The 26,415-nt window shown below is 39.5% G+C and overlaps 2 protein-coding genes across 3 annotated transcripts in view; one reads left to right on the top strand and one right to left on the bottom strand.

Moving 5' to 3' along the window:
* CG32816 (uncharacterized protein) overlaps positions 1–26,415 on the top strand; it is a 154,151-nt gene that overhangs the window by 45,179 nt on the left and 82,557 nt on the right. For both annotated transcript variants that reach the window (NM_001144667.3, NM_001144668.2), the window contains exon 2: positions 7,036–7,071. The gene's annotated coding sequence lies outside the window, so the exon portion shown is untranslated. The remainder of the gene's footprint in view (positions 1–7,035; positions 7,072–26,415) is intronic.
* Positions 14,731–15,827, bottom strand: l(1)sc (lethal of scute). The gene has a single exon (NM_057275.5). It carries the CDS (start codon positions 15,750–15,752, stop codon positions 14,979–14,981), a length of 774 nt encoding a protein of 257 aa, NP_476623.1. The 5' UTR covers positions 15,753–15,827; the 3' UTR covers positions 14,731–14,978.

The raw sequence follows: 26,415 nt of genomic DNA, 5'->3' as shown, positions 1-26,415 counted from the left end.
TTTAGTGCCTACTTACGCGGCGATAAAAAGCGACGTGAAATTGCATTAAACGGTATGCCCCCAATGGTGAAATGAGCCGGCAGCAGGATTTGGGGCAAGCTTAACAAGCTTGTAAGTTTAAATGACTTTTTAAAAAGCTGCCGCGCACTGCGCGAGGTGGCCAAATGCTAAGCCCACATTAACTGGCATCTCGACTTAAAACTCCGCACAGCCAGTGCAATTACAAGTAGCTTTAGAAGATTGGAAGTTGTAGATCGATAGTCGCAGAAGCAGCTAAAGCCGGACTCACCTGGCTGCCACAGTGGGTAATTTTTATTGACATCCCCGCAGAAGCAGGGATGAACCTAATGCTATTAAGCCTTCATGATCATCAACATTCTGGCAGCAGGTACATCACTCACTTTGACTGCAAATCGGACACGATGACGGCCCAACATCTCATCCCCAGCATCCTCCTCTAAAACAGCAACGGTGAACCACTGGAGCATTAAACGGCTGGACCACAAGACCCGCCATGCCAACAATCTGTCCAAAAGCGATAAAGTTATAATGGTGCAAATGTCGGGCACAGTTTCTGAAATGGACCAGACAGCTTCTGAGCCATCATCATCATCATCTAACTCGACGAGTCTTTGGCTTAAAGCAAGTTCAACCCGCCAAGATGATCTGCGGGGGGACTGACTTTATCGCGATGCGGTTTGAAAACTATTTACAAACTGTCTGACAGAGTTTTGACTGCTGTTCGGTGGTTCAGGGGCTCACTGGCTTACTGGCTTCCCGGTTGATGTCGCCGCTGTTGTTTCACCGAATCACCACCAACCACTACAACCAGCACCGATAATCGTCCGTTGATGATGATAGACGGATCTTTCGGAGCCGAAACAGAACTACAATGCCTTGATCTAAAGGATGAAGTCCAACAAGCTGCAGGCTTCACGCTGTTTTCTGTTTGGTATATGGCTGGCATGCTATACTATAGCATACAGCTTATATAGACATGTGGAAATGGGCGTCACAAAAGGCGTGAGCGGCCTCCTTGACGCGCCGGCGCTGATTAAAACCCGGTAACAAAATTTAAGATCTCCGGACAGATAGGCTATTCGATTTTATGGATTCCGTCTAGTGTGAAAGTTATTTAGGCTCGGATTTTGCAAATGATAATCAATAGAAATGCTAAAATGCCTTTTGCACCTTAAGCTTTAGTCGTAGATAGATGATGAATGAACGACACCTACAAAATTCGATGATTCACAATATTCAAAAATTCTGTTATTTTTATTGGGACCGTTTCATGGTACTACACGGCGGCACTACCAAAAATTTATGTATAGGTCATCATTTCAATTATGTTGGCCAGCTGCCTTAGCTATAGGGCCGGCGTTATTAACCAGAAATAAATGCCGGGAGTCTAAGGATCGACGATCGCTCAATCTACGGAAGATTGGAAGACTGGAAGCGTTGGACTCCGCACACCATCTCGGCTGACGGGATCCCTGCAACCCGATGCCCTCGGACAGAATCAATCTGTCTCACATGGAGACTTTGGAGTAATTGTCTGTAGCCCCAAGGAGCTGGCGGCTATTTGCACTATGGAGATTTGTGAGGCTATAATTTAGGTGCGGGAGAGTCATTTATCAAGATAGGGAGAGACCTTGTGATATATGGTCGGCTCCTAATGATAATGACGTGCCGAGGAGGTAAAGTCGGTCTTAAACCTCGGTTTGCTAACAAAAGAACCGTCGATTCGAGTACTCGCTGTGCTGCAATGCGAAGTGAACTAAAGTAACGTTGCTTAGCTTATCGCGTGCGCTGGGCATGTGGAATTATTGATTTAAATTTTGCCGTTTCTTCGACGTAAACTGATCGACGCGCGTTTGACACACTCGGCAAATGTTGACTCGCCGCGGGTCGGTCTTTTTTGTTGACACACCAGTCGGCACAATTATGCAAGTTCATAACACCCACGCAGTCACTTAACCGATTCCCGATACAGTTCCCGAATTCACATATATGGAAATGTATTTACATTATAAAGAGACAACGAAGTGCAAACAATTCCACCGAACTAACCGAGGCACGCGGGTCACGGCGATATCAGTGGACCGCCATTAAAAGTACTCCACCCCCACTGATTCGAAAATGAAATCATAAAACGTAAACGTCGCACCAAATCTACCTCAAACACTCTATGTTGTCTTGTTCAAGTGAATTTGAATATAAGCAACTGATATCCCTTATGTGGGTGTGATTATCTGCGGCCAATGCCTATACTCATATGGGGTCTTATAATTTTTAAAAGATATCTCTGTGGCATTTCTCACTATCTAGCCCATATATTTGTATAACCAAGTAGTTTACATTGCATTGGACTTTAACTGGGCGGAAATGACAAATAAATGAATGCTCGAGAATTGTGTCACCCAATCGATTGGCAACCATCAATCAATCGGTCTACCAGCTTTGCTTGTGTGAAAAAATATAATTTCAGGTGATCAGCCTCGGTGAAATTTTTATTAAAATATAATGGTTAAATAGCTTTTTGAACGCACTACTATTTAACATGTGTCAACATTTTTAAATGCAATTTTTTATTAAAGATAAAAGCTAAAAAGCATAAAAAAAAAGTCGCCTTTACTTTGGCCCTTAAAAGCCAACCCATCCTTAACTGTCTGATCCTCAGCAGCAATTTACGATGCGCTCCGAACAATTCAAATTCTAACAAACTGTACATCACGCGTTGACATCGTTATGACCCGAATCGGATAAGACTAACTCGAATGAGATCGGTTCTGGGGTTCATGCATATGTCCGGTATGCATACAATGAAATTAAACCGCAGTTTATCACATTGCTCACATCAAACGTTCATAAACTGTTTTGTCTTCTGTCACAGGATCTTCTTTGAATTGCCACAGCTTCCCTTGGCGATCGATCGTTTGGCTGTTTCCATTTTTGATTGATCGCTTCATACGTTCCCAAAGAAATCGGAGTACAAAATGTAAATCGCCCTGTGCCAGAAATGGTTAAAAAAGCATGAAAGGGCCAAGAACACATTGGCATCGATCATCATTTGGCGGTTTGACGATCAGCACGTCGACGATGATAATCAAATCGGAGAACTCTGATCAAGATCGGGAAGAAACGGCATGACATTGGCAACCATCATAATTTCACCTGTGCTCTGTTGTCCTGTCCTTTCCCTTTAGATGTCTCGTCGTTTTTTTCGGGCACCGGGAACGGATCTACCTACGCTGCGATCGGCGATCGACAATCGATGCATAATTAAATTTAAACAAATCAAACTGCCAGTACAGCAAAGGAAACAGAAATCAAGTTGTACATTGAGACCACCAGCAGTTCGAGTGGTTGGCGCAAGTGAAATAATTTGCTTGGTCCACGACCGATCCATCCCAGATCAACCTACACAATCGGTGAACTGCTGCTGCTGGCGGGAAATGCAAGTACAATCTGAGTTTTTAAGTTTTTTCCAGACTTGGACACCGACAATAAAAACATTACGATATGTTCAATCAGATATTTTCAGTGCATATTTTTCCTTCACGCTTTGGAAATATATATATTTGTATATTGTTTTTAATGATATTTTATAACGTCCCACATTGTGGCGATCACTATTAAACATTATGAAGCAAAATTGTTTTCTGTGTAGACTGTCAAACTCGTAGGACGACTACGTCTTTCGGTGGCTGTCTCCGCTGATCGTTTAATCTAGCGCTAAAGATCAAGCGACCTCGTCGGTCGTCCCACGTTTCCAGGGAGTCCGAAGCGAAATGATTGAATTGTGTCGGGGTTGCAGACACAAGATTGCCAGGCACTGATATTAATTCTGGGCTCCTTTGATTCAGTTCGAAATTGCATTCGGTTGGACTTGATAATGGGAATCGCAAAAGTACAGGGCAGAATCGCAGAATTGGGGTTTGTATGCAAAGCAATGAGCGCGGCATCCGATCTTTTGCATAATGTTGCCTCAATCGCATGCAAATCGCATATATCTGTGCCTTTGACTTTGAGTCCTGTTTCCGATCGCTGTCGCAGACTTTCACAGTTTTATAACAAATTTGATTGAGCCCATGCCTCGGCTTCTTTTTCGTCTCCCGTCTGGACGCTGCAATTGTTTATGAATTGATTTTTGATTGCAGTCTTCTACTTTACCGCAATATGCATATAAGATTGATTTGGGGACTTCGATTTGAGCATGAAAGCTTGGGAGCATACCGTTAATGCGGCTGCACATTTTCCAGCTTTTCAGACCTGCATACATTATTCAGTTGGCCGTCGATCCCGTATTGCTGATTATGTGGAACTGTAACTGACTGGTAATTAGGACGCACATTCGTTCGTGTAACTATGATTTCCGGTGCAAGATCTAAAGATCGATGCCCAATGATTAAATCATCGACTCCATTTTTTGAGATGATAGATCAAGGGGCTCTGGACCGGCGACTTAGTTATTGGGAGTTTTTGTTACAAACTCATATTAAGCCCTTGGATTAAGAAAAGTTATATTTTATATGTGTTATTTATGTTATAAATGTGTTGCTTTTGTAGTAATGTAGTAAAGAGATATTTTTACTTTATTTGAATCGCGGGATCATTGGGTCCAATCGCCCTTTAGGTGTCCTACATTTTTTTGTTATAATCTTCAAGCTTGTCCTCTATCTGATGGACACTTTCGATGCGATAGTCCCACATCCACAGCCATCACAAGATCCCATCGGGCATGGATCTCCTATCTGCCTGACTTATTTCCAAGCTCATTGCCGGCTGATAAACTTGCATGTAGACGTCAAAGATATGAATGAGTGTCTCCCCCTATAAGAGGAGGCTTAAATCGATTTCTTATGTTGCCGCATTTAATGAAAAGGGAAGCAACATGTAAGGAGGAAAGCAGCCGTGAAGCCGCTAACTTTAAGATTAGCCAAGTGCCAAGTTGGTGTGGCTGGTTAATTTCGTTATTAATATATGCGAACGGCCATAAGATGATGTAAGATATTCAAACCGATAAATAATTGTAACAGATCGATGAACTCCACTCCGGAGACTCAGTAACTTAGCGATAAGGAGACAGGCAGCGAACGTGCAACTTTATTAGAGCCTTTCAACACGATCTCTGTTGATAGTGGTCCGATACGATTTCACTGCTTCTGCTGCTGCCAAAAGACATTAACAAACTGGCCAGAAGATCAAGCGATCTGCAGATCAGTGCAATTAAAATGTTATCGCTGTTTGTTGTTAACGTTGACGAGTCGGGAGTGCAAAAATGCTTCAAACACTTCCTGTGGGGATGCTCTCTGTGAATAAACGCTAACGTCATTGGGTGAAAGAAGACTTCTAGAATATACTAAGTTATTTATTTTAAAGGCATTTCTGAAAATTAAAGATACAAATTCGATAAAATCTAAAAGTTAAAGTTTGATCAGCAGTCAGTTTTTTTTTTTTTTTTTTTTTTTACTAGGTCAATAATTTTTTTTGTTCTTTTAAAATACCTTCATCAAAAATCAAATATGTATGTAAGGAAGAGAGTCATCTGATCGGATTGCCAAGTCCTGCTCTTGTTGCTTCACGCCTTTAGCCTTTTCGCTGAAAACTTAATTTAATTAATTGCCAAACACACATTTCGCATAAAAGCGGAACGACCTTCCCTTCGAGGCGCAAACTTAAATAATTGGAACTGTACAAATGTGCTCAGAGAATGGGGACTTGGGGCATTTAAAACTGATTCGTTTTCGACCGCATTGCACTGCCTTTATGATTGGCAATTAATTAGGCCAAAACTCACGAATATGGCAGAGATCGAACGAAATCGATCTGCATCGTGCTGCCCTGCCCTGGGTTATTTGTTTTTACAGCTACCGTATATATACGGCTAAATAGCCGGTCTCGATTTGTTTGGTTAATTGATCGCAGCTGTAATAACAATAACAAGGCGCATGTTGTTTAATGTCGATGCTCGAACCCTACGGGCATGAAATCAGTTTCTCCTTAAGAGAGTTGATCTCCGTGATCTGGACCTTGGGATTTGGAATTTGTGATTGCCCCGATTCACTTGTCAATTGATTAATACGCGCAATTGCGTTTCAATGGCAAAATTAACGCATTCGTTTATTGTTCTCCGATTGTTGTACGCTATGTGGCCTATTAGCCCATAATAGTAGTAATAGGAAAGGTAGAACCCTGATACAAGAAAATACTAATCCCTAACCTCTATTTTCCGTAGACGTGTGTGGGCTGCGTCAGAACGGGATTATTTTTAGAATTTTGGATGCATTTTGGCATCACATCCAAAAATAATAGTGGGAAATAACCCGTAAAGGTTATGAGGGAACGCACAAAAAGAAATGCGTTTTTTATTGTAATATCTTACCGTTCTTTGGTTTTTAGATTGTGCCTCGTCCTGATTATATGTAACTCCTAAGCCGAGGCCAAACGAGCGTGCCAACGAAGGACCACCCTTAAAGGTCTGGACTCACAATTTATTGCCATCGACTCCCAAAAGAGTCCAGGTATTCCAGAAAAGGGACCTTCTTCGCTGCTCTGCATCTTGGGCACTTCATTTCAATTTTAATTAGAGCATCTCTCGATCTGCATTTCATTTTCTCTCATTCCAGCACATTTTTCCTAAATTTCTTGCCTTAGTAGTCGGCACCTTAGATCGTTCTGCTTTCTGATAATAATTATATGGCAAAATGCCGCCGAGCCGATGTGCAGTCTTGATTGGTTCACATTTTTAGTTCAGCGAGGTTTTCTTAAAAGGTCCCGCTATTGATGTCAAGGGCGGGAAACCAACTATTACATAATTGGCTCAAAAGTTGTAAAGGAAAGTGTTTGACCGCTTCCCCCAGTTTGCGCTTTAATTAGTGGTTTTCAAGTTTAGATGAAAATCATGTTCTGAAATGCCATTTATTTTTTATTTTATATTATACTTTAAAACACCATAATAATAATTTCTTGTATGTTGTTGAACCTGATATGTACTATCTTAATATTGATATTGATTTATTTTGTATTTTACAGGTGGCAAGTCTTACAAATTTGAAATTGGTTTATTCGGTAAGTGATAAGGTAATCTTAAAATATTGTCTAAAATCAAGAAAGCTACACTATGCTAAACTGTTATTGGTTTTATTAAAGTTTTGGACAAATTTGTATAACAATTACTTAATTTGAACATTCTGTAATGGTAAACAATTTCATGTTTTAATAGTCGAAAACATCTTGTAGAACTGCCCTCGCTTTCGGCAGCTTCATTGCATTCGTTCCAGCATGGGCATGATGAATGCAAGATATGCCAACACAAATCAAAATAAAATCGCAAATTGCCAGACCAACTAACGAGCTTTGGCGACTTCTTGTTCACGCATGCGCGGATGCCCATCAAAGTGGGCAGAAAAATTAGTTAAAAATTTTATTGGCGAGCGGTTCAGCGGGTCAGGAATCTCTTTTTCAAACTTCAGTGTGAAATGAATACGAAAAAGTTGTGTTGTTTTGCCGGAACACAATGGTTAAGCCACTTAAGTTAGGACAGCCCATTGGACATGCAGTGTTACCCCTGTGTTTTCCGCCGAAAAGTGTGAATGAGAAAGAATTGAAAAAACCACAGAATATGTCAAAATATTTCAAGGAAAAACGGAAGAGTTGAATGCATTTGCATCCGATTCTAAATACAGAAAGGATTTCGGATTTTCAAGCAGGAAGGAAGAGGACGGAGATCAATTGACATTACCAGGAATTCGAATATTCGAGATACTAATAGATACCAGCATAAAATTTGTCTGGCTTGCTTCTTTTGGCTTGTATTTATGTACGTATTATTTTTAGCGTTCGTTGATGACTGGAGATGCTGGTAGAAGAGAGTATTCTTGAGTTCCAGGTGATTGCACTGTAAAACTAAGGATGCGAATACAAATTTTGCAGCTGGCCAGCTCGTGCCAGTTTCGCTAATTGTATATAAATATTTGGCCAACAAGCAACCCAGTCACCAAGGCACCATTAGGGACTGTTTAGCCTGGTGTCCTGCGTGGCTCATCCCTACATTATAGTATTCCTGCATGCTAATAGCAGTTAAGAAACTCGTAGGTATCGCGTATTCCATGCTCATTCCTTGCTCATTTCAAGGTAATTTTAGGTATTTGAGGACCGAGAAACCTTGGGCGGTCCCAAATGGCATTGTTCTCGTGGACAATGTTTTGACCGCATTGCCAAACCAAAACGGCCATCTATATAGATGCCTATATCTAGCCATGACAAAGGGCAAAAAAGGAAACTCACTCCTCCGCATTGGTGGTCTCCTTTAACTGCGAATGTATACATATCCTTCGATGTTTTTCCTGCTGGTCGCGTTTTATATGCGTGACATCTTATTTGTTTGACAGCAGACGGTTGGTGTCTTTATTATTTGTGGTCTTTGGGAACGTCTGGCTCGGGCTTTTCCTCGCAAGGGAAACAATATTTTTTGGCACTTTTATTTCAATTCAATGCAACTCAACAGCATATAGTTTCAATTCAATTTACCTTGATTTTAGTGGGCGTTTGTTGATTGTTATTTAGTTTTCATTGTCTGAGTGAATTGAGATGAAGATGCATTTGGTTGTCATTGGCACATTTGTAGTCCCGGCCCATCTGTCGCATCAAAGTGTCTGCTATATGAAAAATATTTAAAGCCTTTGGTCCTGGGCAGTAGATATTTTATATTGAGGCCTGATTGTGGTGGCAATCGGCGTGTGTAGAGTGAAAGCATTCACTTATACAATTGCAAACTTGTTTTAAAAGCAAGAAAAGTTTCAATTTGGTATTCATTTACATATATCGTGACATTAGGACAAAATGTTCAAATTTATTCCATTCTCTCACCACATCAATTACTTGAATCTGTTAGTTTTATCCTTTACTTGTACTCGTTATAAAGAGGCAATACGAAAGATATCCCAGAGGATTAGTACAATATTGAATGTATATAAATTTTTTTTTTAGCTTGATTACCTTGGAAATTCCTTAAATACAGCATCGTTCCCTCACAAATTATTTGGCTGATTGCTAAATTAGCTATTTCACTTTTTGCGGTCTTACTTATATATACGTGCTGATCTTTGGGTATAAACCCATTAGGTCAAGCGTGGCCAGTGGGAGTCACAGAATTATGCGTAAAGAGAGTCTCAGAGAAAGCTGTTAAGCGCATTTGAAACGCTTGTCGACCGGAGGATCATAATTAATTCCGTTGGAAATGGGGGAAGGTTGGAAAGGTGTTGGAAATCTCTGATTACGCTGACTCGCCTCGAAAATTTGTTCAAAAGTGTAGGTTTTTAGCGCTGTGGTAATGCGAGACTCCTACAATTTGACATAAAATGCGTTGCTGGAAATGGAGTTTTTCGACGCTTATCAATAATCATATTTGCCACGCCGCAGGGTCGTGATGTGCAATTTAAGTCGCAGGAAACAACTCAATTTTCTGTATGCACTCCTGTGCACTCATCACGGCTATCATGATAATTTTTTGTGGTTTTCCTCGACGGTTTAACAGAATTTCTGTGTTAGGTAGGGAAAATTATGGCCTGAGGTTTTTTTTTTTGTTTGAACTTCCTTCCGCTTGTCTTGTATTTCAAGCATAGCCAAAGAGTAGTCTTGGTAGGTGTAATAATTACAGGATCTTTTTTAAAGATGTTATTTAGTAGTTATATTAAAAGAAACAATTAGATTCGAAACCCGTTTTAGACATGTACGAGTATATGCTATTCAATAATCTATCTAAGTTGTCGAATTTGCGTCGTCTTGCTGGCCTTCTTTTAATTAATTCGGATTGAAAAGCAGAACGGTCCGAACAGAATTAATGCGGAGTAGGCTAGAGTTAACGGATGTTGTAGATGAATGAAAATCTGCCCAAGCACTTGTTTTCCTTCCAGGAACTTGCGATCGGTAACCTCAATTAAAATACGACAACCCGCTGCGATGCCCTGAATTGAATGCTCTAAATTGGCGGAAGCATTTGAAATTGGGTGTGGCTAGTGTTTGACCCAAATGTTTTGGACATAATTGTTCACGCCTTGGCCTCATAGAAACGCTTTGATCCCGAGCGATTTTAAGATCCGGCTGCACCATTAATAACAAGAGTCCCACCTATAATTCCGCTATCCCTTCATACAAACCTATTTCCTATGCAAAGCGCAGCTAAATGTTGAAGCGTGTGTTCTTCATTTCGAATCGAATCAGGTATAGCAAAATTGTATTTTCAAAAAGGACTAAAGTACCTGCTGTGCACAGGGTCGCCGATCGCCTGCTGTTAGTCGTAATTGCTGAACTAAACTAACAAAATTAGCAGGAAAATAAACTTGATAGCGAAAGGAAAATACAATTCTCCTTAGCATTTTTGCCACCAGCATAATTTGATAAGATAGTACCGAATTATCTGGAAATCACTTTCTATCTAGCAGAGATAAACTAAAAACTAAGTTCTTTTTGTATTTTTGAAAATGCATACCCCAATGCTTCCTGTTCAGAACTTTTTTCCAACAATTTTAATTGTTTAGATCTTGCGTGACTGTATTATAGCAGGCATATATTATATATATAAATCTTTTCATTCCCTTAGCAGTGAATTAGGGTGTAAAACGTAGACGCCCAGTATTTTTGCTTTGCTTTTCTGACGCTCCTTTTTAGTTTATTTTACGTATGTATGTGCAAACATGAGATACACGAAATTTTGGTTACATAAATACCGGCAGAAACGAGAGCGAAAATTTCTAAAAGAAATCGGAACCTCGACTGATCTTAGACTCTCCTATACGCATGGCTTTAGATGCTGTCACCATCGCATTAAAGACCGCCGACAGTTCCTAAAAGGGTACACTTAAAAAAAGCGGAAGAGGTATCGGTGTCCTTATCATTATAGAGTCTTAATGATAAAGGTCTTTAAAATATATAACTCAAATATAAATATATACATATATTTCAATATAACGTATTGTTATACATAAAAAAATAATGCGATTGTTAGAAGCGATTTACTCGCATTTACATTCGCGGCTAGTTCTTTAGTCCTTTATTTAAGACCTTTAGTCAAATAAATTATTAATTTTCAATTATTTTTTACTGTGTATATCTCAGTGATGTCCTTAGAGTTCATAGTGCAACTTAGCCCGAAGTGTTCCAATTCCAATGATGTTGCACAATGATTTTCTGACTGTGTGCTGTTGCCACGCTGACAATGGCCAATACAATAGTGACAATTTTACGTCTTAATGGACCTCAATGTGCATTACAAATTTGCTGTCTTGGGCAGCGGTTTGCGTTTGGAGTTTTCACCATACTACTGCAAAGCGCATTCTGACAATCTTTTGTTTTGCCTTGCTTTTTATTTTAATAAATCGATTATAGCATCGTAGGAGGCAGTTGCAAAATCAGTGAGCAAAAAAATAGACAAAATCGGGAAGATCAAAGGGCAGAGGACAGAATAGCCAATGTCATCATATCGATGATTACCTTGTGCTCTAAATGAAAAGAAAAAAGTATATTGATTGTGGATCGATTACCACAGTATTGTGGTTGACATTTTTTGGTTTACCTTCTTTGCCTTTTGTCGGTTTGCCTTTGAAGACATAAAACCTCTGTTTTTAATCTTTACCTTGATTTTGCGCTCAGACTGTAAGGCTTTTTTTCCTTTTTATCAATTTTATCCTACTCGTTTATTAATTTTTAGGCTGTATTTGATTGAGGTCTGTCAGAACCAAAACAATTTGAGCTAGAAAGCTCTAATGGGAGATATTGGAGCATTATATGGGTATATTTGATATGTTAAACCTTCTACAAAAAACCGTGTACAGCACGTTTCCATTAAAACCCAGACTTAACTCGAATATATTTTGGGCATTTCCTTTTCTCTACATTGCCATTAAGCTGTGTTTTTCAGTTTAGCTTGTCCGTGATATTTTTTACGCCCTGTTAAATAGGAAACACGTGTTCGGCGATCCATGGGTTTTCACGACATTTCACTTGTCCGTTTGCCAATTTCGACGCGTAGGGTAAAATACGAAGTGTAAAAGAATCCCAATGAGATGTACATGGAGTAGCAGGTAGATAATTTTCAACGCCTAATATTGGAAATTCCTAGCGACCACTGCGAATCGAATTCAATTGTTTTTATAAATCCATAGCTTATATCCCGCCAGGAGAAAGCTTATAAAATTGTTGTACTTCGTGTGTCATATGGAGTCTTGAATCACATCAGGGAGATTCCAGTGTACATACGCGTATGAAGTAAACCGCGTACTTCCCTTTTCTCGACGATGATATCGGTAAAACAGCAGCCGAATGCAAGAAGAAATCACTTTTCATTTGAGGACAATTGTTAACTAGATATTCCAGCGAAGTCTTTTCAGCGGAGGATCTTTTAATAGCGCATCGCATTGTCTGGAGTCTGGTATTCAGAATCTGGTCGTTTCTTGCTATACATTGATTGCTCTGACATTGATTGCCTCTGATAGTTTATTGGTCCCGAGTAGTCAATAGGAAAGAGCAGAATATAGAAAACCGAATCGGACACGTGCAGCATTGTTTCATATGCGCTATTGTTAGTCCTGCGGTTAGTTTCACTCCAGTTTCCCATCATGTCAACAATCAAGTCACAATCTCCACCACGGCCCCGAGATTTGAGTGCTGTAAAGTCATTTAGCTACCCCCAGTTCAAATTGCGCTCAAGGTAGCGCAAAGAGCGAATAACTCTAACACAAATGCGAAATGAAGTAAATCGACAATAGATTCTAAGGGTGAAGAACGGTAGACATCAATCACGCTGTTTTCGAATCGCTGGTTAACACGCCAATCCGTTGACCTGGAATCAAGCGTTGTTCCTCAGTATCAAGAAGTTGAAAGTCTACTTTTGAGAACTTATGTGTACTTTTTTGGTATAGGTGTATAATGTAATGGCTTGCTATCCTAAATTGACTTGCTGCCTTGTCAGTTTAACCAACACAACCAACAAAATTTATAGTTGGAACTACTACCACTTGACGCCTAGTTGAGTGCGAAGTCTTACGGTTGGACTTAATCTGGTAAGAGTAGAACACTTCTAAGTAAATAAAAATACAACTCCTGGCATCGTATTTTGACACAACGGTCATAAATCTTGGAGAGTATTGCCGCGCCATCATAAAGACACATAACTCAGACTCCAATTATACAAAAACATGAAAATGTACAAGTCGAAGCACAAGAACAAGTAGAGCTACAAGTGTTCTACGTGTCCTTCGTGGCCTTCGTGCCTGCGGGTTTAGAATTTCCTTGAATTGCAACCTAACAACAATTGGCTCGTATTTCCAAGTGCGCATCTACAAAAATAAATAAACTACCAAGCCCATAGACTTTTCTGTCCGGCCGAAAATGCTAAGCAAATACACACTTCCTGCAGCAAGGACTAAAATAAGTTACTTCCTGGGTCTGAGAGGCTTAGGAAACAAATTTATTGCAGAAGTTCAGTGATCCCTGTCATATGAGATTGAACCCAGAGGGAAATTCGAGGATCAGTAAGCGAAAAAGATATCTTTTTGTGCAGTGACCTAACATTGCATGAAAATCGGAGTATAGCCTGTTAAAGGACACTTGTAGCTTAGCCTTGTATTTGGACACCTATATCGGATCCTTATCCTGGCAGGTCCTGAATTCACAATCCTGTTTCCGCTTTAAGCTTCTTTTTATATCCGGCAACAATGGACCACAAGAGAGTTTCACTCTACTTCGTCTTGGTCTTGTTTTCTGGATTTATCTTAAGCTGACATCCAATTACATTTGCCATTGTCCTCGTCCACTACCTTCGTTTTTCTCTTCCGTTTTTTTTTTTTTTTTTTTTGAGGAACATCTTTGAGTTTTTGGCGGTATTGCACCGCTTCCTGTTTTATTTAGAGTTCTGTTCTTATCACATCCTCCTTTGGTAAACTCAGTCCAAGTTGAATGCCGTTTCCCTACGCACGTGTCCAGCGCAATTGGCAATTTGCATATTGTATGCTAAATAATGGGTGTGGCATCTCCTGCCTAGATGACATTCCTGCATATTCATTTAATGGCCCTAATATTTCACCCTTGGGGTGGGTTTACTTTCCAATTTTTAGCTACGGGGTTAGCGGAAGTGCATTTCACGGCTCGCCGACGTCGTCCAGCTTGATGAAAAACTTTGTGGCGGTGTGCGCCAGCCACGTGGATTGTGCGAGTCTTCAAGTACTGATCCTTGGACTAGGACAATTTCATCCTCTCAGGCGTGACTGCCTATTTCCGGGCTATTTACGCGCCATTAACAATTCCCGGCCGAATTGTAGCTCGTTAGGGAACCAATCATGAAAATATTCGCTGTTGTTTCCTGTCAGGTGCTTAACTCTATGTTGGTTACGAATTTTGAGTGAGTCATGTCCACGCTCCAAAAGTAATTGAATATAAATAATAAATTGGGTAACTTTTTTGTGAAATTATTATTTCTATCGCTAGTACCATTATTAAGCCTGAGGCCAAAACAGCTAAGCTAAAAAATAATAATAATAATATAAAAATACATAAATTAAAAACGAATATCATAACATATATATAGTCAAAGCAATGCTTCAAAATGCAGATTGTTTAAAAACCTTTTTGGCTCTGATGCTGGTATGAGAACGAGAACTCGTTGTAATTACCCTACATGACGATCTGAATATATTTACGAGTAAGTGATTTCAGTAAAAAACATTTGGAATTAAATTTATCAATATGTTTTTATTTTGGCTTAAAAGTAGTTAGTTTAGTGTCTTCCATGCTTATAACAAACTTATAACTATGAAAAAAATATGTCTTCCATTGCGTTAAAATATAATAAAAAAAAATATGGGGTAACTTAGAGGCTAATGTGAAATTTGAGACTTGGTTTTACACTCACTAAGGCAACAATTTAGGGTATTTACAGTTTGTACAATATTTGTTTGTTTGGGACTTTTAGTAAGACCCCTTCACTGCTCTTGCCAAGATGAAATATAATCGAGTAGCTCCTCGTCATCTGGCTGCTCGTCACTGAAGCTATCAAAGGAGTCGAATTTGAGGTCCTGCTCTTGTAGTTCCTGTTTGATATAGCCACCTCCGGAAATCTCGGATCCGGAGTACGACGGCGTGGGCGAGGCGGAGTGGTACGAGTGGGATTGGGCAGACTGGGTGGCTCCCGTCAAGAACTGTTGCGAACTGTCCAAACTATCGTTGTAATCGTTATAGCTGCTGCCATCGTTGCTACTTTCATCGGCGGAATTGTAGATGTGACGAGTTGATGAAGCAGTGCCATCATCAAGCATGTCCTGTAGTCCTCGAATATATTCAACGGCGATTCGCAGTGTGTCCACCTTGGATAACTTCTTGCTGCTACCACGTCCTCCATTGGACAGCGAGTTTACCACAGTTTGAGGCAAATGCTGGCGGAGATTGACGAATCCATTGTTCACCTGCTTCACGCGATTGCGTTCACGGGCATTTCGTCTGGCTACCGATGGCAATTGCTCGCCATAGGGCATGTTATTGTAGTTGAACTTCTTCTTCTGGGAGGACAACATGGGTCCAACATTGGACTGTTGACTCTGCTGCATATTCTGCAGTTGGCTGGTACCCAAAGGTATTTTCGGAGCAATCAACTGGTGCTGCTGCGTTTGATGGTGATGCTGATGTTGCAGCAAGAAAATGTTACTGTTGGTCAGCTGGTAATGCTGCTGCTGGAATTTGCTGCTGCAAATGCTCGTCATGGTAATCCTTGCGAGAGTTTTCTAAGATTTAGTTTACAGATGTTGACTGTGTGGAATCAGATTCCGCAATGATAATTGCTGTTCTGATCTAGGGCTTTAAATACCCGGCAGTGGCAGAGGGAAACGCGCCGCGACAGAGGCAGCGACTTCGGCAGAGGAGCTACAGGGGTTGGTACGGGGTCGGATCCTGGCTACCTGCCCTCGAAAAACCGGGACCTAAGTCCTTTGCACAAGTGATCGTACATTTTTCCTCTCTTTCTAGGGGTTCTTTTTCTGTGGTGGGTGCCTCTATTCCTACTCAGTCTCTGTGTGCCTACCTACCCATCCTTTTCCCTCTCCCACACACTCTTTGTCCTTTGTGTCCGTCTACATAATGCATTTTTTCCTTTTGGGAAAATTTTAAATCTCAGATCTGCAAGATCCTTGTCATGGCTAAAAAAAAAGATTTTGAATGCACTTCCACTTTTGTCGAATGTCGTTTGCATTGAAAGCGAAAAATAAAGGAGAGTGAGATCTTGGAAGGGAATTTGATATAAAATGTGATCCATCAAATGAAAGAAAATGATGCGAAGGCAAAAGAAACAAACTTAAAAGACCATGTCGTGGGACTTTCACTGTCTTTAAAACTGCGTATCCACTTTTATATCCTGTAATGTTATGAACCTTCATTAATATTTTTTCTGACCCATCTGCATTTGACACGTGCTTCCGATCAGTCCGGTGCATTAGCATAAGCTTCAAAACAATGATACATAACATCGCAGAGCGGCGCAGACAAAATCCCACAAGTGTGTGCTGTATCATGAATACCAAGCGTACTATAATAAGTAAGGGGACGGCCAGACAAATAAAAACGAAACCATCACAAAGGCATTGAATATTGACAGCAGTTGGGATCAAAGTTGCAGTCGAAACACTCTTACCCTTTCATCAAACGCTTGTGATACAAGAAAGCGATCTAAATTTGGGCTGTGCACTCGACAAAAAATGTAATATTTCTGACTGGTTAATATATGTCTTGTATGAACAAACAAAAACTGAATTCAATTAATTTGCATAACTCATTAAATCGTATTAAGGCTACGATGCAATTTAAAATATTTTTTTGGGAAAATATTTTGATAGTGTTGCATTATTGAATAAATATTTTCTTTTAAAGATAATTATTTCGTGGAATACTTCTAAAAATCGAATGGCAGTTTTGATTTTAAAGCATGAAGCATTTGTGTTGCTTTAATATCAAGACATCACTCATAATCAGGTTTAGTTCTAAATTATCAAATTAGTATGTCGAAAAGCATTAAAAAAGGTCTTTAAATGTTATTTGACTAGCAAATTAGTATTTCAAAAAGCTTTAAAAAATGTTATGTCTTTATTTATTTGCTGCTTGCTGTAGGGTTGTGACTTATTATGCCCAGTCCAAGAAAGTAAAGTTATTCCGTTTACCAACAATCCCCCTGCAATTAAATTAAGCATTCATAAATCTGTAAGGAGCTGAATCTGAAACAAATTTCTGGATTCGCAACTTGCAACTTTGTTGCAATGGGAAGGCAATACCGTTACCGAAGACGGATAAGTCGAGTTACGAGATTGCTCCCATAAATGCATAAAATCTTAAAAAAAGCCATAAGCAGCTGCCCTAAAGGAGATCAGAAAATTAGAGGAAATTGATCCCACAAGAATGAACGCTGAAAATCATAATAAAGCAAAAAAAAAAAAAAAAAAAAAACACCATTTACCTAATAATTGGTTTTTAAAAGTTGCTACCGAATTCGTTTTCTAATGCATTTATAATATCTAGAATAAAAATCTTTGCGTCATCACCTTTGTATTTCTCTTGGTTCGAAGCAAACCCTTTTCAAATACTCTTTTAATATGCTCCAAACACACCCACCAAAAAATAGGAAAGTAAAAAAGGTTTTGGTTTCAATTTCATAAGCCTCGGACACCATGCCCTATAATGTTCAGTGATTAATTAATCCGCATGAGATCAGAATAGTGTTGATCCCAGTTTCGTTTTTGGGGGACGCAGTAAATATAAAATAGTGAACAACTGGCCAGGGTTGTCAGGTTCATGGTTTCCCAGGTTTCCAATCAGCTAGTGTACCATAAAGTGGCGGTCTCTATATAGTTTCAATCTTCCAATAAGTTGCTGTACAGCGACCTCTATTGTCCAAAGGTTTCTCAAGGGGATTCTAATTAGAAAAGTAGCCGACAAAATGAAGTTGACAAAAACATACATGATAAAAATAATGTTAATTGTTTTTATATGAGGTCTAGTCTATGCTTTTACATGTTCAGTATATGTCACATACAGCAAATGAATATTGTTAAATTATTTATTTGCTGTATTCTTACTAATGTGAAAATGTCCTTTATGTCTTGAAGGGGAGTGTACAAATCTCGTTGACTGTTGACAAAGAAAATAATTATATATTTCATGTGCTCTCCGCACATTACCACTAATTAGAATTCAAAACAACAGCTACCGAACTAAAAATCCGTGACCTCCGAACCGGAGAAATCGAAATAGGAGTAAGTTATTCGGATTCCTCTCACGTACGCCAGAGGCAAGTGTAAAACGTGATAGACTGGATCGCCGGTGGGTTACTGGCGATATCATAAGCGTGAAATCTGCCAAATTCGAGCACAGATCCGTATCATCTGTCATCACATCAATTTGGCTTTTTATGGGTGTTTTTTTGGTTATATCTCCTGGACGGGATCAAGAAGCGGAAATTGTCACTTTTACTTGTGATATTGCCGGGTCTTATTTTAAAATGAAAGCGCTGACGCAGCTAATTTGGATTGGATCAATGGATGATTTCCAAAGATGCTATTTACTTGATCCACTGTTTCGCACGATCACACCTAATAACGGTAATTTACACGCACGCTACGTGCAATAATTGCCGCCAAATGTGCTGACAGGCACACAGGATACGACTTCTCGCTCCTTCGTTGCCCCAAAGGCCAAAAGCTGAGAAACCCAAAGCAAACCCGTAGCCAAAGTCAAAGTCAAACCGCGCATCCGATGGAACTGAGTGAGATAACAGGCAGCTAAATCAGCAGCAAAAGCGGCAAAAGGTTCGGTTATTAAAAAGGGCAGTCAGTAGTATCTGACCAAGTGGAAGATGGAGCGGTGCACGTACACCGCGGTTAAAAATAATATAATAATGACATTTCTAGACTTATTTTCTGAACAATAAGTTTCTTCGCATTCACATCTCTGCCTATTTTACCTATCGATACTATTAAAGCTATGCTTTTTTTTAAACTACAAGATTGCAATGTCAACACCTTTTTCAAATGGCAATAGTAGACTACATGAGCTGGCTATAGTTACCGACAAACGACAGTCCACAAAAATGCGTAAATCAATGGCTGTATTGCGTAGATTTTTGAACAGTGTTCTTTGATATCTTGGCGGTGGCGGCAGTGCTTGATTGCTGTGGTAACCGAATATGCCGCACCAAGTGCGAAAAAATGTTGTCGAGGTGTGAAAAATAACTGGGCAGGAGTGCGTGTACATGGTGGGTTAAGGGCGTCGGGGTCCATGGGGATTCAGGGTTAAGGTGGTCAGGTTAAATAAGGGGCTGGAGGATAGGATGTGGTCTTTCGGTTGGGCATGCATCGAAGGTGTTGAAAGCCCTGCACTTCTAAGAAACGTTTGGCTTTTTTTGTTGTTGAGATTTCGGTGGCACGATAGCCGCTACTATATATATGTATGTATATATTCTTGCACTTGTGTATGCGTAAAGGCCCCGCTTTCCAGATGATATTTGTCGATGGTGTCGAGGTGTTAAAATTACCCCAAAGGTACACAATAATTACCTTAAATTGCAAAAACAGCGAAATAAGTTTTCAAGCGGTGTGAAACGAACGAGCAAAGGGTTGACGGTAAACTGAACCTTTGGCGGACCCTTCGTTTGAAGCGTGCCGCAGCGTTGCCAGACTTTGATCTTTGGGGTAAAAGAAAAGGGGCAGGGTATGCAAATGGGGCGTGCGTCATCCATAAAAATTTAATGCTGTCGCCGCAATTAAAGGATGGCCATGGTACGTAAGAACGGGTTGAACTGCGAGAGAAAGAGACGGTACTAAAAATGTCAGTCGAAACTCTTTGGCCAGCGGCAGATCTATTTAATTAATTGCTAACAAGTAAAAAATGTTTAAATGGTGTATGGCGCAGTAAAGTAAAAAAAAAGAGCACAGGGAGCTGCATCCTTGGTGGTAGCGTTCTGGCCCGTTTTTTCCGGACCATCAAGACAAATTAGGATGGCTTTTATTATTTGAGAATTTTTTGCCTCTCTTGTTAAATCTCTATATGTAAAGGTGGGGGTAAAATACGTTAATAGTGAACAATTTGGATTGATAAAAATCGTGACATTGATTTTTCGGGACTTAAACGGAAAAATAAAGATAGTATCTTATTATTTTCTTTTAATTCTTTTAAATCGAGAAAATAACTTTATATAATTAGTCAATCCTGATAATGATAAAATCTTGTCCGAAATTAAATATAACATATATGTGCAATACTGCGAAAATTAACTTACCCACAAGTGGCAACATTATTGCCAACGCAAATCGGTCGTGCAAATCGCATTTATCATTGTGAAAAATGAGTTGTGAGACGGCAATTATCATTAAAAGTAACATGACTGCCGTGCCGGGCGATGTTGTCTCCTGTTTCAGAAAAAAAAAACAAACACAGTGACTTTAAGATGCTTTCAGAGATCCCAAGAAGGATGAAATGATTCAGATTGATCTAACGCTAATTAATGATTAAAAGATTTACCGATCGGTAAAAAAATATGCAAAGACTGGACGGCTCCTAAGCAAGGAAGAAATCCGAATAAGACCGAATGAGTTTGCGGTTCGGATATGGATGACTGAAATCCCAGCGGGCGGGGGGACCATACCGAAAAAAATAAAAACAAATATACCTAAGACAAGTAGCACACGCCGACAATTCGCAGAAATCTACGAGATACAAGGTACGAGATACCTAATGGAATTATTTCTAATCTGACACTCTCCAGTTACAATTTCGATTTCCATGGAAATGGAATTATGATTATTTCGTTTGGTGTTTTTTTTTTTTGTTTTGAGGCATCTCTCTACCTCTTTCTCCTGATGTAATTTTTCATGTGCTGTTTTTTCTTCTTTCGATTCTCGCTGGTCAAGACGCAATTAATCTAAATCCAATTATAAGACAAAGCGGGTCAGGCCAAGGGCCATTATCCGAAGTCAGTATATTGTCTTATCTGTATCGGTTCTCCTCTTTTTGTATCGAAATCAATACAATAAGCAGTCTTTTGTTTTGGGGCAAAAGTGGGGGAGAACAGAGACTACCTTTTAAAAGAGCGGATCACTTCCTTTCGCCGAGCCCCTAGGGAATATTTCGCCAAGATTTGGACTCTAAAGCTGAAGTAGAACGTTGCATATCGTATTACACTTCCACTGGCATTCAAATTGGGATGGGGATTGGGAATGCTTAATCGTTTTGTTGCAGCTAAGAAGATGCATGATGTGTGTAAATTGGTGTTGAACCATATTACCGCTTTACCGGCCCCCAGGATAAGCGAGGAAGAGCAAATGGTCATAAAATTGCTTGTGCTCTATGAGGTGGAAAACTTTCATTCGGATTCTGAGCATTCATTGGCAAGGAGTATTTTAGCTTATCGCTTAAGTTTAGAAATTTACCTCTGAAACACAAACACAGTTATGGTTTAATAAAATAGAATTGCGGATGGCCGTTAAAATTTTAGTGTATAGTTTTGACTTACACCCGCAACCGTGAGTATCCCGCATGATTTTTCGTGTGGGGGCAATTTTAATCTGACAGCAGCCCCAAAATGAGTGTCGGAGGACAATGGCGTTAAATATTCGAAGCTGACAGACTTCCTGGATAAAGTCAATGAAATTTATGACATAGGACTGCATTTATACCATCACTGTATCTCTATATTATATAGATATCGCCCTATGACGCCGCATTTTTCCCGAGCCTGCGGTCTTAATAGCCCTTTTTATTTTCGTTTTTTATTATTATTTTTCATTTACCTTATCTACTACAGCACATCAGAGGACGGGGAAAAAAAGGACGATCCAGGGATTAGAGGAGTCCTTTTATAGGAATAATAATTTCATATTTCTTTCGGGCTCTTGTATTTTGTGTTTGGTCATCGCACTTTGTGGAAATTTACACCATCTATGTATATCGGTATCCTACGATCTTACTTAAAGGTATGAATTCCCCGTCCCTTCCAAGATATTGTTTAGTTCCCTTCTTCGTTATTTTAGAGCGTAGAGTGCTGGAACGCGTCGCTGTATTTAATTACAATTTTTGCGTCCTAAAAATCGACGTTCTGATACCTTTGTTCTGGAATTTGAAAAAAAATTTGGTTTAAAGCGATCCAAACTTTTAAATTATTTGGAAACAAAAAGTTTGTTTTTCCTCTTCCCTTATTGGCCCTAAGGGGGTATGCTTTCTCACCCAGTTTCTTTTCTGTTGCCTATAGTCATTGATTCCTGATTCGCAGGCTCGGGCTTTTTGCGTGATCGTGGGCTATTTAAATGCCATCCTCGATATTCTTTCAATGGACACGCGTTGCTGTCATGCGATCGCTGGCCAATTAGCCAATCCACAGAACCCCGACCAAAATAATAAGAGAAGGTAGAAGATTCATGTTTTAGTGTTGATAACTTAATTTCAACCAACCGATGTGCTAGTTAAAAAAAATATTAAAGGGTTAAAATAAGTGGACCTCACAGGAAAAGCGGTAAACACATTTTAATTATACACAGTAGAGCTGATTAAAATGTAATTTGCAATCGCACAAGGCTTTGGAAGCTCGAAAGATTCTTTACTGGCAGCAGCTGACTCTTGGATAAATAAAGTCATTAAAATGGGATCGAAATTATGGTTCAATTACGTTTTTGGGTGGTCGACAGCCAACGAATTAAGGGGATTTCAATTACCTTTTGATCATGGCCATTAGCCAGGAATCAAAGGTTTGCGGTCGTCTGCAAATACAATTTAGGAATATTTGGGACACATGCCAAAGAATTCATTGTTTGGGCAGGGGAAATTTGCCACGGCCGTGAAAATTGCACGCACTACCATAGCCAGAGGATACAGTAGCCAAAAAAAATCTGCTACTGTGCAAAGCGAATCTCTAAACTGGACAGCTGGCCAAGGAGTGAATTCACCTCACAGATGTTTGTATTCAAAACAGAGATGACCTTGCGACCAGAACTAAATTTTTGGCCATGAATTCTTTTATGGCTAGTCCAAATATTGACACAAATTTAAAAATAATTTTACTACAGTTGAGCGAAAATCCGTTTCGCACAGCAGGAAATGTTCGGTAGGTGGATAATGCAGCCTTATTTGATACTCACTCGATTTGTCTGAGTTTTGCACTGCCAGCTATGCAGAAAATCTACTATAACTTTATTTCATGAATAATAATTTCGCCCGCTTTCATGGGCCGAAAACATGTAATGACTGGAGCCTGATCGATATCGTTAAAAATGGGGCAAGCACGCGAGTCTGGGGCTCAGAAAACTAAAGACTATAGCACCGGATAATTATCAAAACCTGCCAGTTTGGTGGCAAGCCTGCGTTCGCAAGCCAGCAAAACCAACATAACAAAACCAAAAAAGCCAAGATATATCCTCGCAAAGCACGAAGATAGAATACCCTAAACTTCGCTTTTAAAAAATAAGCGTGTGCGTGTGTGTACCACATTGTCTTAGAAATAAGGGCGTTAATGGACGTTACCAAAATTATGTTATTTTATGGTTCCCTAAACTTCCCCGTTACATACTTACCATCATACCTAGTAAACTCTAGTTCTAGTTGTTTTAAATTGGTTTGTTTTAAATAAACGCAAAGTAAATACTCCTGTGCGCAGTATATCCCTGCCAAAGAGCAGATCTTTCTCAGAAATCTGTGAGTACTCTCAACGCAAGCGCCAGTATTTTATTTGTGCAAATTATTCAATATTGAGGTTTTAAGACGTTTCGGTTCCCTATTGGCAAACACAAAAAAAGAGGAAAATATAAAAAAGGCTGTTTTGAAGAACCTGACGCACATTTGTTTGTCTAGTAGCGTCTTTTTTCGGATTCTATGTTTGATTATGTGTTCAGAGTATCTATGTGTCTGAATATTTGAGGAGTGAAAGGTTGTGTCGATAATGACACATAAGTATTGAAACCTCTTGCAAAACAAACTATCAGATCAAATATGCATATCAAAAGGCCTTGTTTGTGTTTGCTTGGTGCAATGGTGCAATCCTTTCTTTTAAACTCCCCGAAAAACCCTTGAACTCCTTCAGCATTGGATTTCGCATTTTGGCATCGGGGCTTCTTTGTACGCGTGACTTATGCGGAGATGCCGCAGCATCCTGTGCCAACGGGTAATTACAGATGATGATTTATGGCAAGCTATCCCGTCCCCACAAAAAAAAAACAACAAAAAAATCATCGATCGATCAGTTCAGCTCTTTCCGCCCATTTCGGCCCCTTTTGGGCAACTGAAAACCTCCATTGCAGAATCCCCTCTACCTTTGTTCTGTCCCTTCGCATTTTATGCAAATAAAAGAGCTCAGTGAATGGAGTTAAGAGAAATGGAATTTTTATACCTGTTACTCGTAGAGCAAAGGGTATACTAGATTTGTCTAAAGGTATGTTAAGATTCAACGTGCATTTATTTATTGAAAAAAAATTAAATAAATTTTGATATTGATGCCATACACTCCAAATAGCTATGTAACTGGTATCGATAGTCAAGTCTCAAGAAATGTTGTGTACCATTTTACCCTACGCGTAATTAATGAACTTTACAAAGCGCATTTGATTTTTTGTATAATATTTAATACAAGAAAAATTCAACTGATTAATGATCTGTATTACTTATTAACATTCAGTTTATCTTTTAACCTCAAACCTTTCGATTTAAATATAATTTTTTTTCTGTATATCATGGAAATTAATGATTGTTAATGGGCAAATTTCATATAATGCATAAAACTTCACAGACGTATCGCTCTACGTGTTGCGGAATTTCACTATAAGATCTGTGTGCAGATCGTCTTTTTTCTGGGTGGGCTTCGAAAGGAGAATTCCACGTAGTTGGCCAAATATTGGAGTGTTAGCGTTGTCATGGCTTGGGGTGAATTTGTGCTCTGATCCTTTTAAGTGCTGTTGGAAATTAGGTTTAGGGAACTACTTGTCTTATGCGAGAGGGATAACCGTCCATTAGAACATTTGTTAGTGTTTATGTAGCACACTCTAATGGGATTATTTCCAGACTATTTCTGGGATTATCGTGGACTTAGAGACTTAATTGGGATGCCCAAGACGACGCTGGCGGTCGCAGCATAAATAATAAAATACTTGTAGAGAGGTGTTGAAGGGACGAATTGCTCAGAAGGTGGTTACACTTATTACCGGACTATCGCAAATAGAAGGTACTTCTGTAAGCGGAAATAGGTTTTGTTCGGCATGTAAACCGAGAAGTGTTACAGAATAATAAGTAAGAAAAGTAAATAATTTCATTATTTAAAGCAAATAAACTGTTAAAATTCAATAAAAAGATATATTTAATTTTAAGTGCCTTCAGGAAAAAGAAACAGGTCAAACAAATGTTGTAAAAATTATTATATTAATTCTGGAATTTTTTCAAATAAACCTGCAAAATCTTAAAGGTACAGAAATTGGGTAGGGTGATAAGTAATTGGACTCGATTTACCAATTGTCCAGGCACGCGCGCGCTTATTGTACCTCTTTTACGATCAGGTAATCCCCTATTGACCCGGCAGGTGAAATTTTAGGTTCTTCGGGATACCAGGTCAGCAAAGAAAAAAGTCAGGGCCACGGCTCTTTAAACTGGCGCAAAAAGGCTGAAGGAATTTCCCTGGTACCATAAATACGTTTTCAATGATCAGGCTGTAGACGAACAACCTCTGACAGTTTGCGGATCATCATCAAGGGAAAGGGAAACTAGGCGCCTACCTAATCCAGGGTCCGGGGAATCCAAAGCCAGGGGCAGAGTTATCACATTTGGTATGTAACTACATTTATCACGGCCTAATATGACAACTCAAATAACTTTTGCCTGTCCGAGCCGCGAGTCCTGTGAAACTGAGTCGCTGCCTTGATTTCTTCTGGGTGGATGGCCTGTCACATTTGGCTTCGCTAATTGGAACATATTTCTCCCCTTTTGGCTCCCCAGATGATGAACGTGGCACGTTTGCTTGCGATTTATGCATCCTCTCCGAAAAATAAAGATATCAGCCCAAGCATATCTGGGCGGATAATTTTAGGTTATATGGGGCCAACAGTAAAATATATAAAAATGTGCTAAGTATGAATATTTTTATATATACTCTGTATTTCAATTTATTGTTTTATGTGCATAGTGTTTTTTTTACCTGCGGTGTGGGCGATTTTCCCCTGAGGGTTGTTTATCAATAATTCATAACGCTAATCAATAACGCCCCAGTTCAAATTCGTTGCATGCGCGAGATGAAAGGCCAAAAATGCCGACATAACAGGATAATGAACTCCAAAAACGTTGGGGCTTATTGAAATTCAAATAAATCGGTAACGCTGAACGACGTTGCAAAGTTGTGCTGTTTTGATTGCCTTGTTC

Source organism: Drosophila melanogaster, chromosome X, assembly GCF_000001215.4.
Source record: "Drosophila melanogaster chromosome X".
In the NCBI taxonomy this organism is placed as follows: Eukaryota; Metazoa; Arthropoda; class Insecta; order Diptera; family Drosophilidae; genus Drosophila; species Drosophila melanogaster.
Note: the sequence above shows the minus strand (reverse complement) of the source record. Positions and strands in the feature narration are given on the sequence as shown.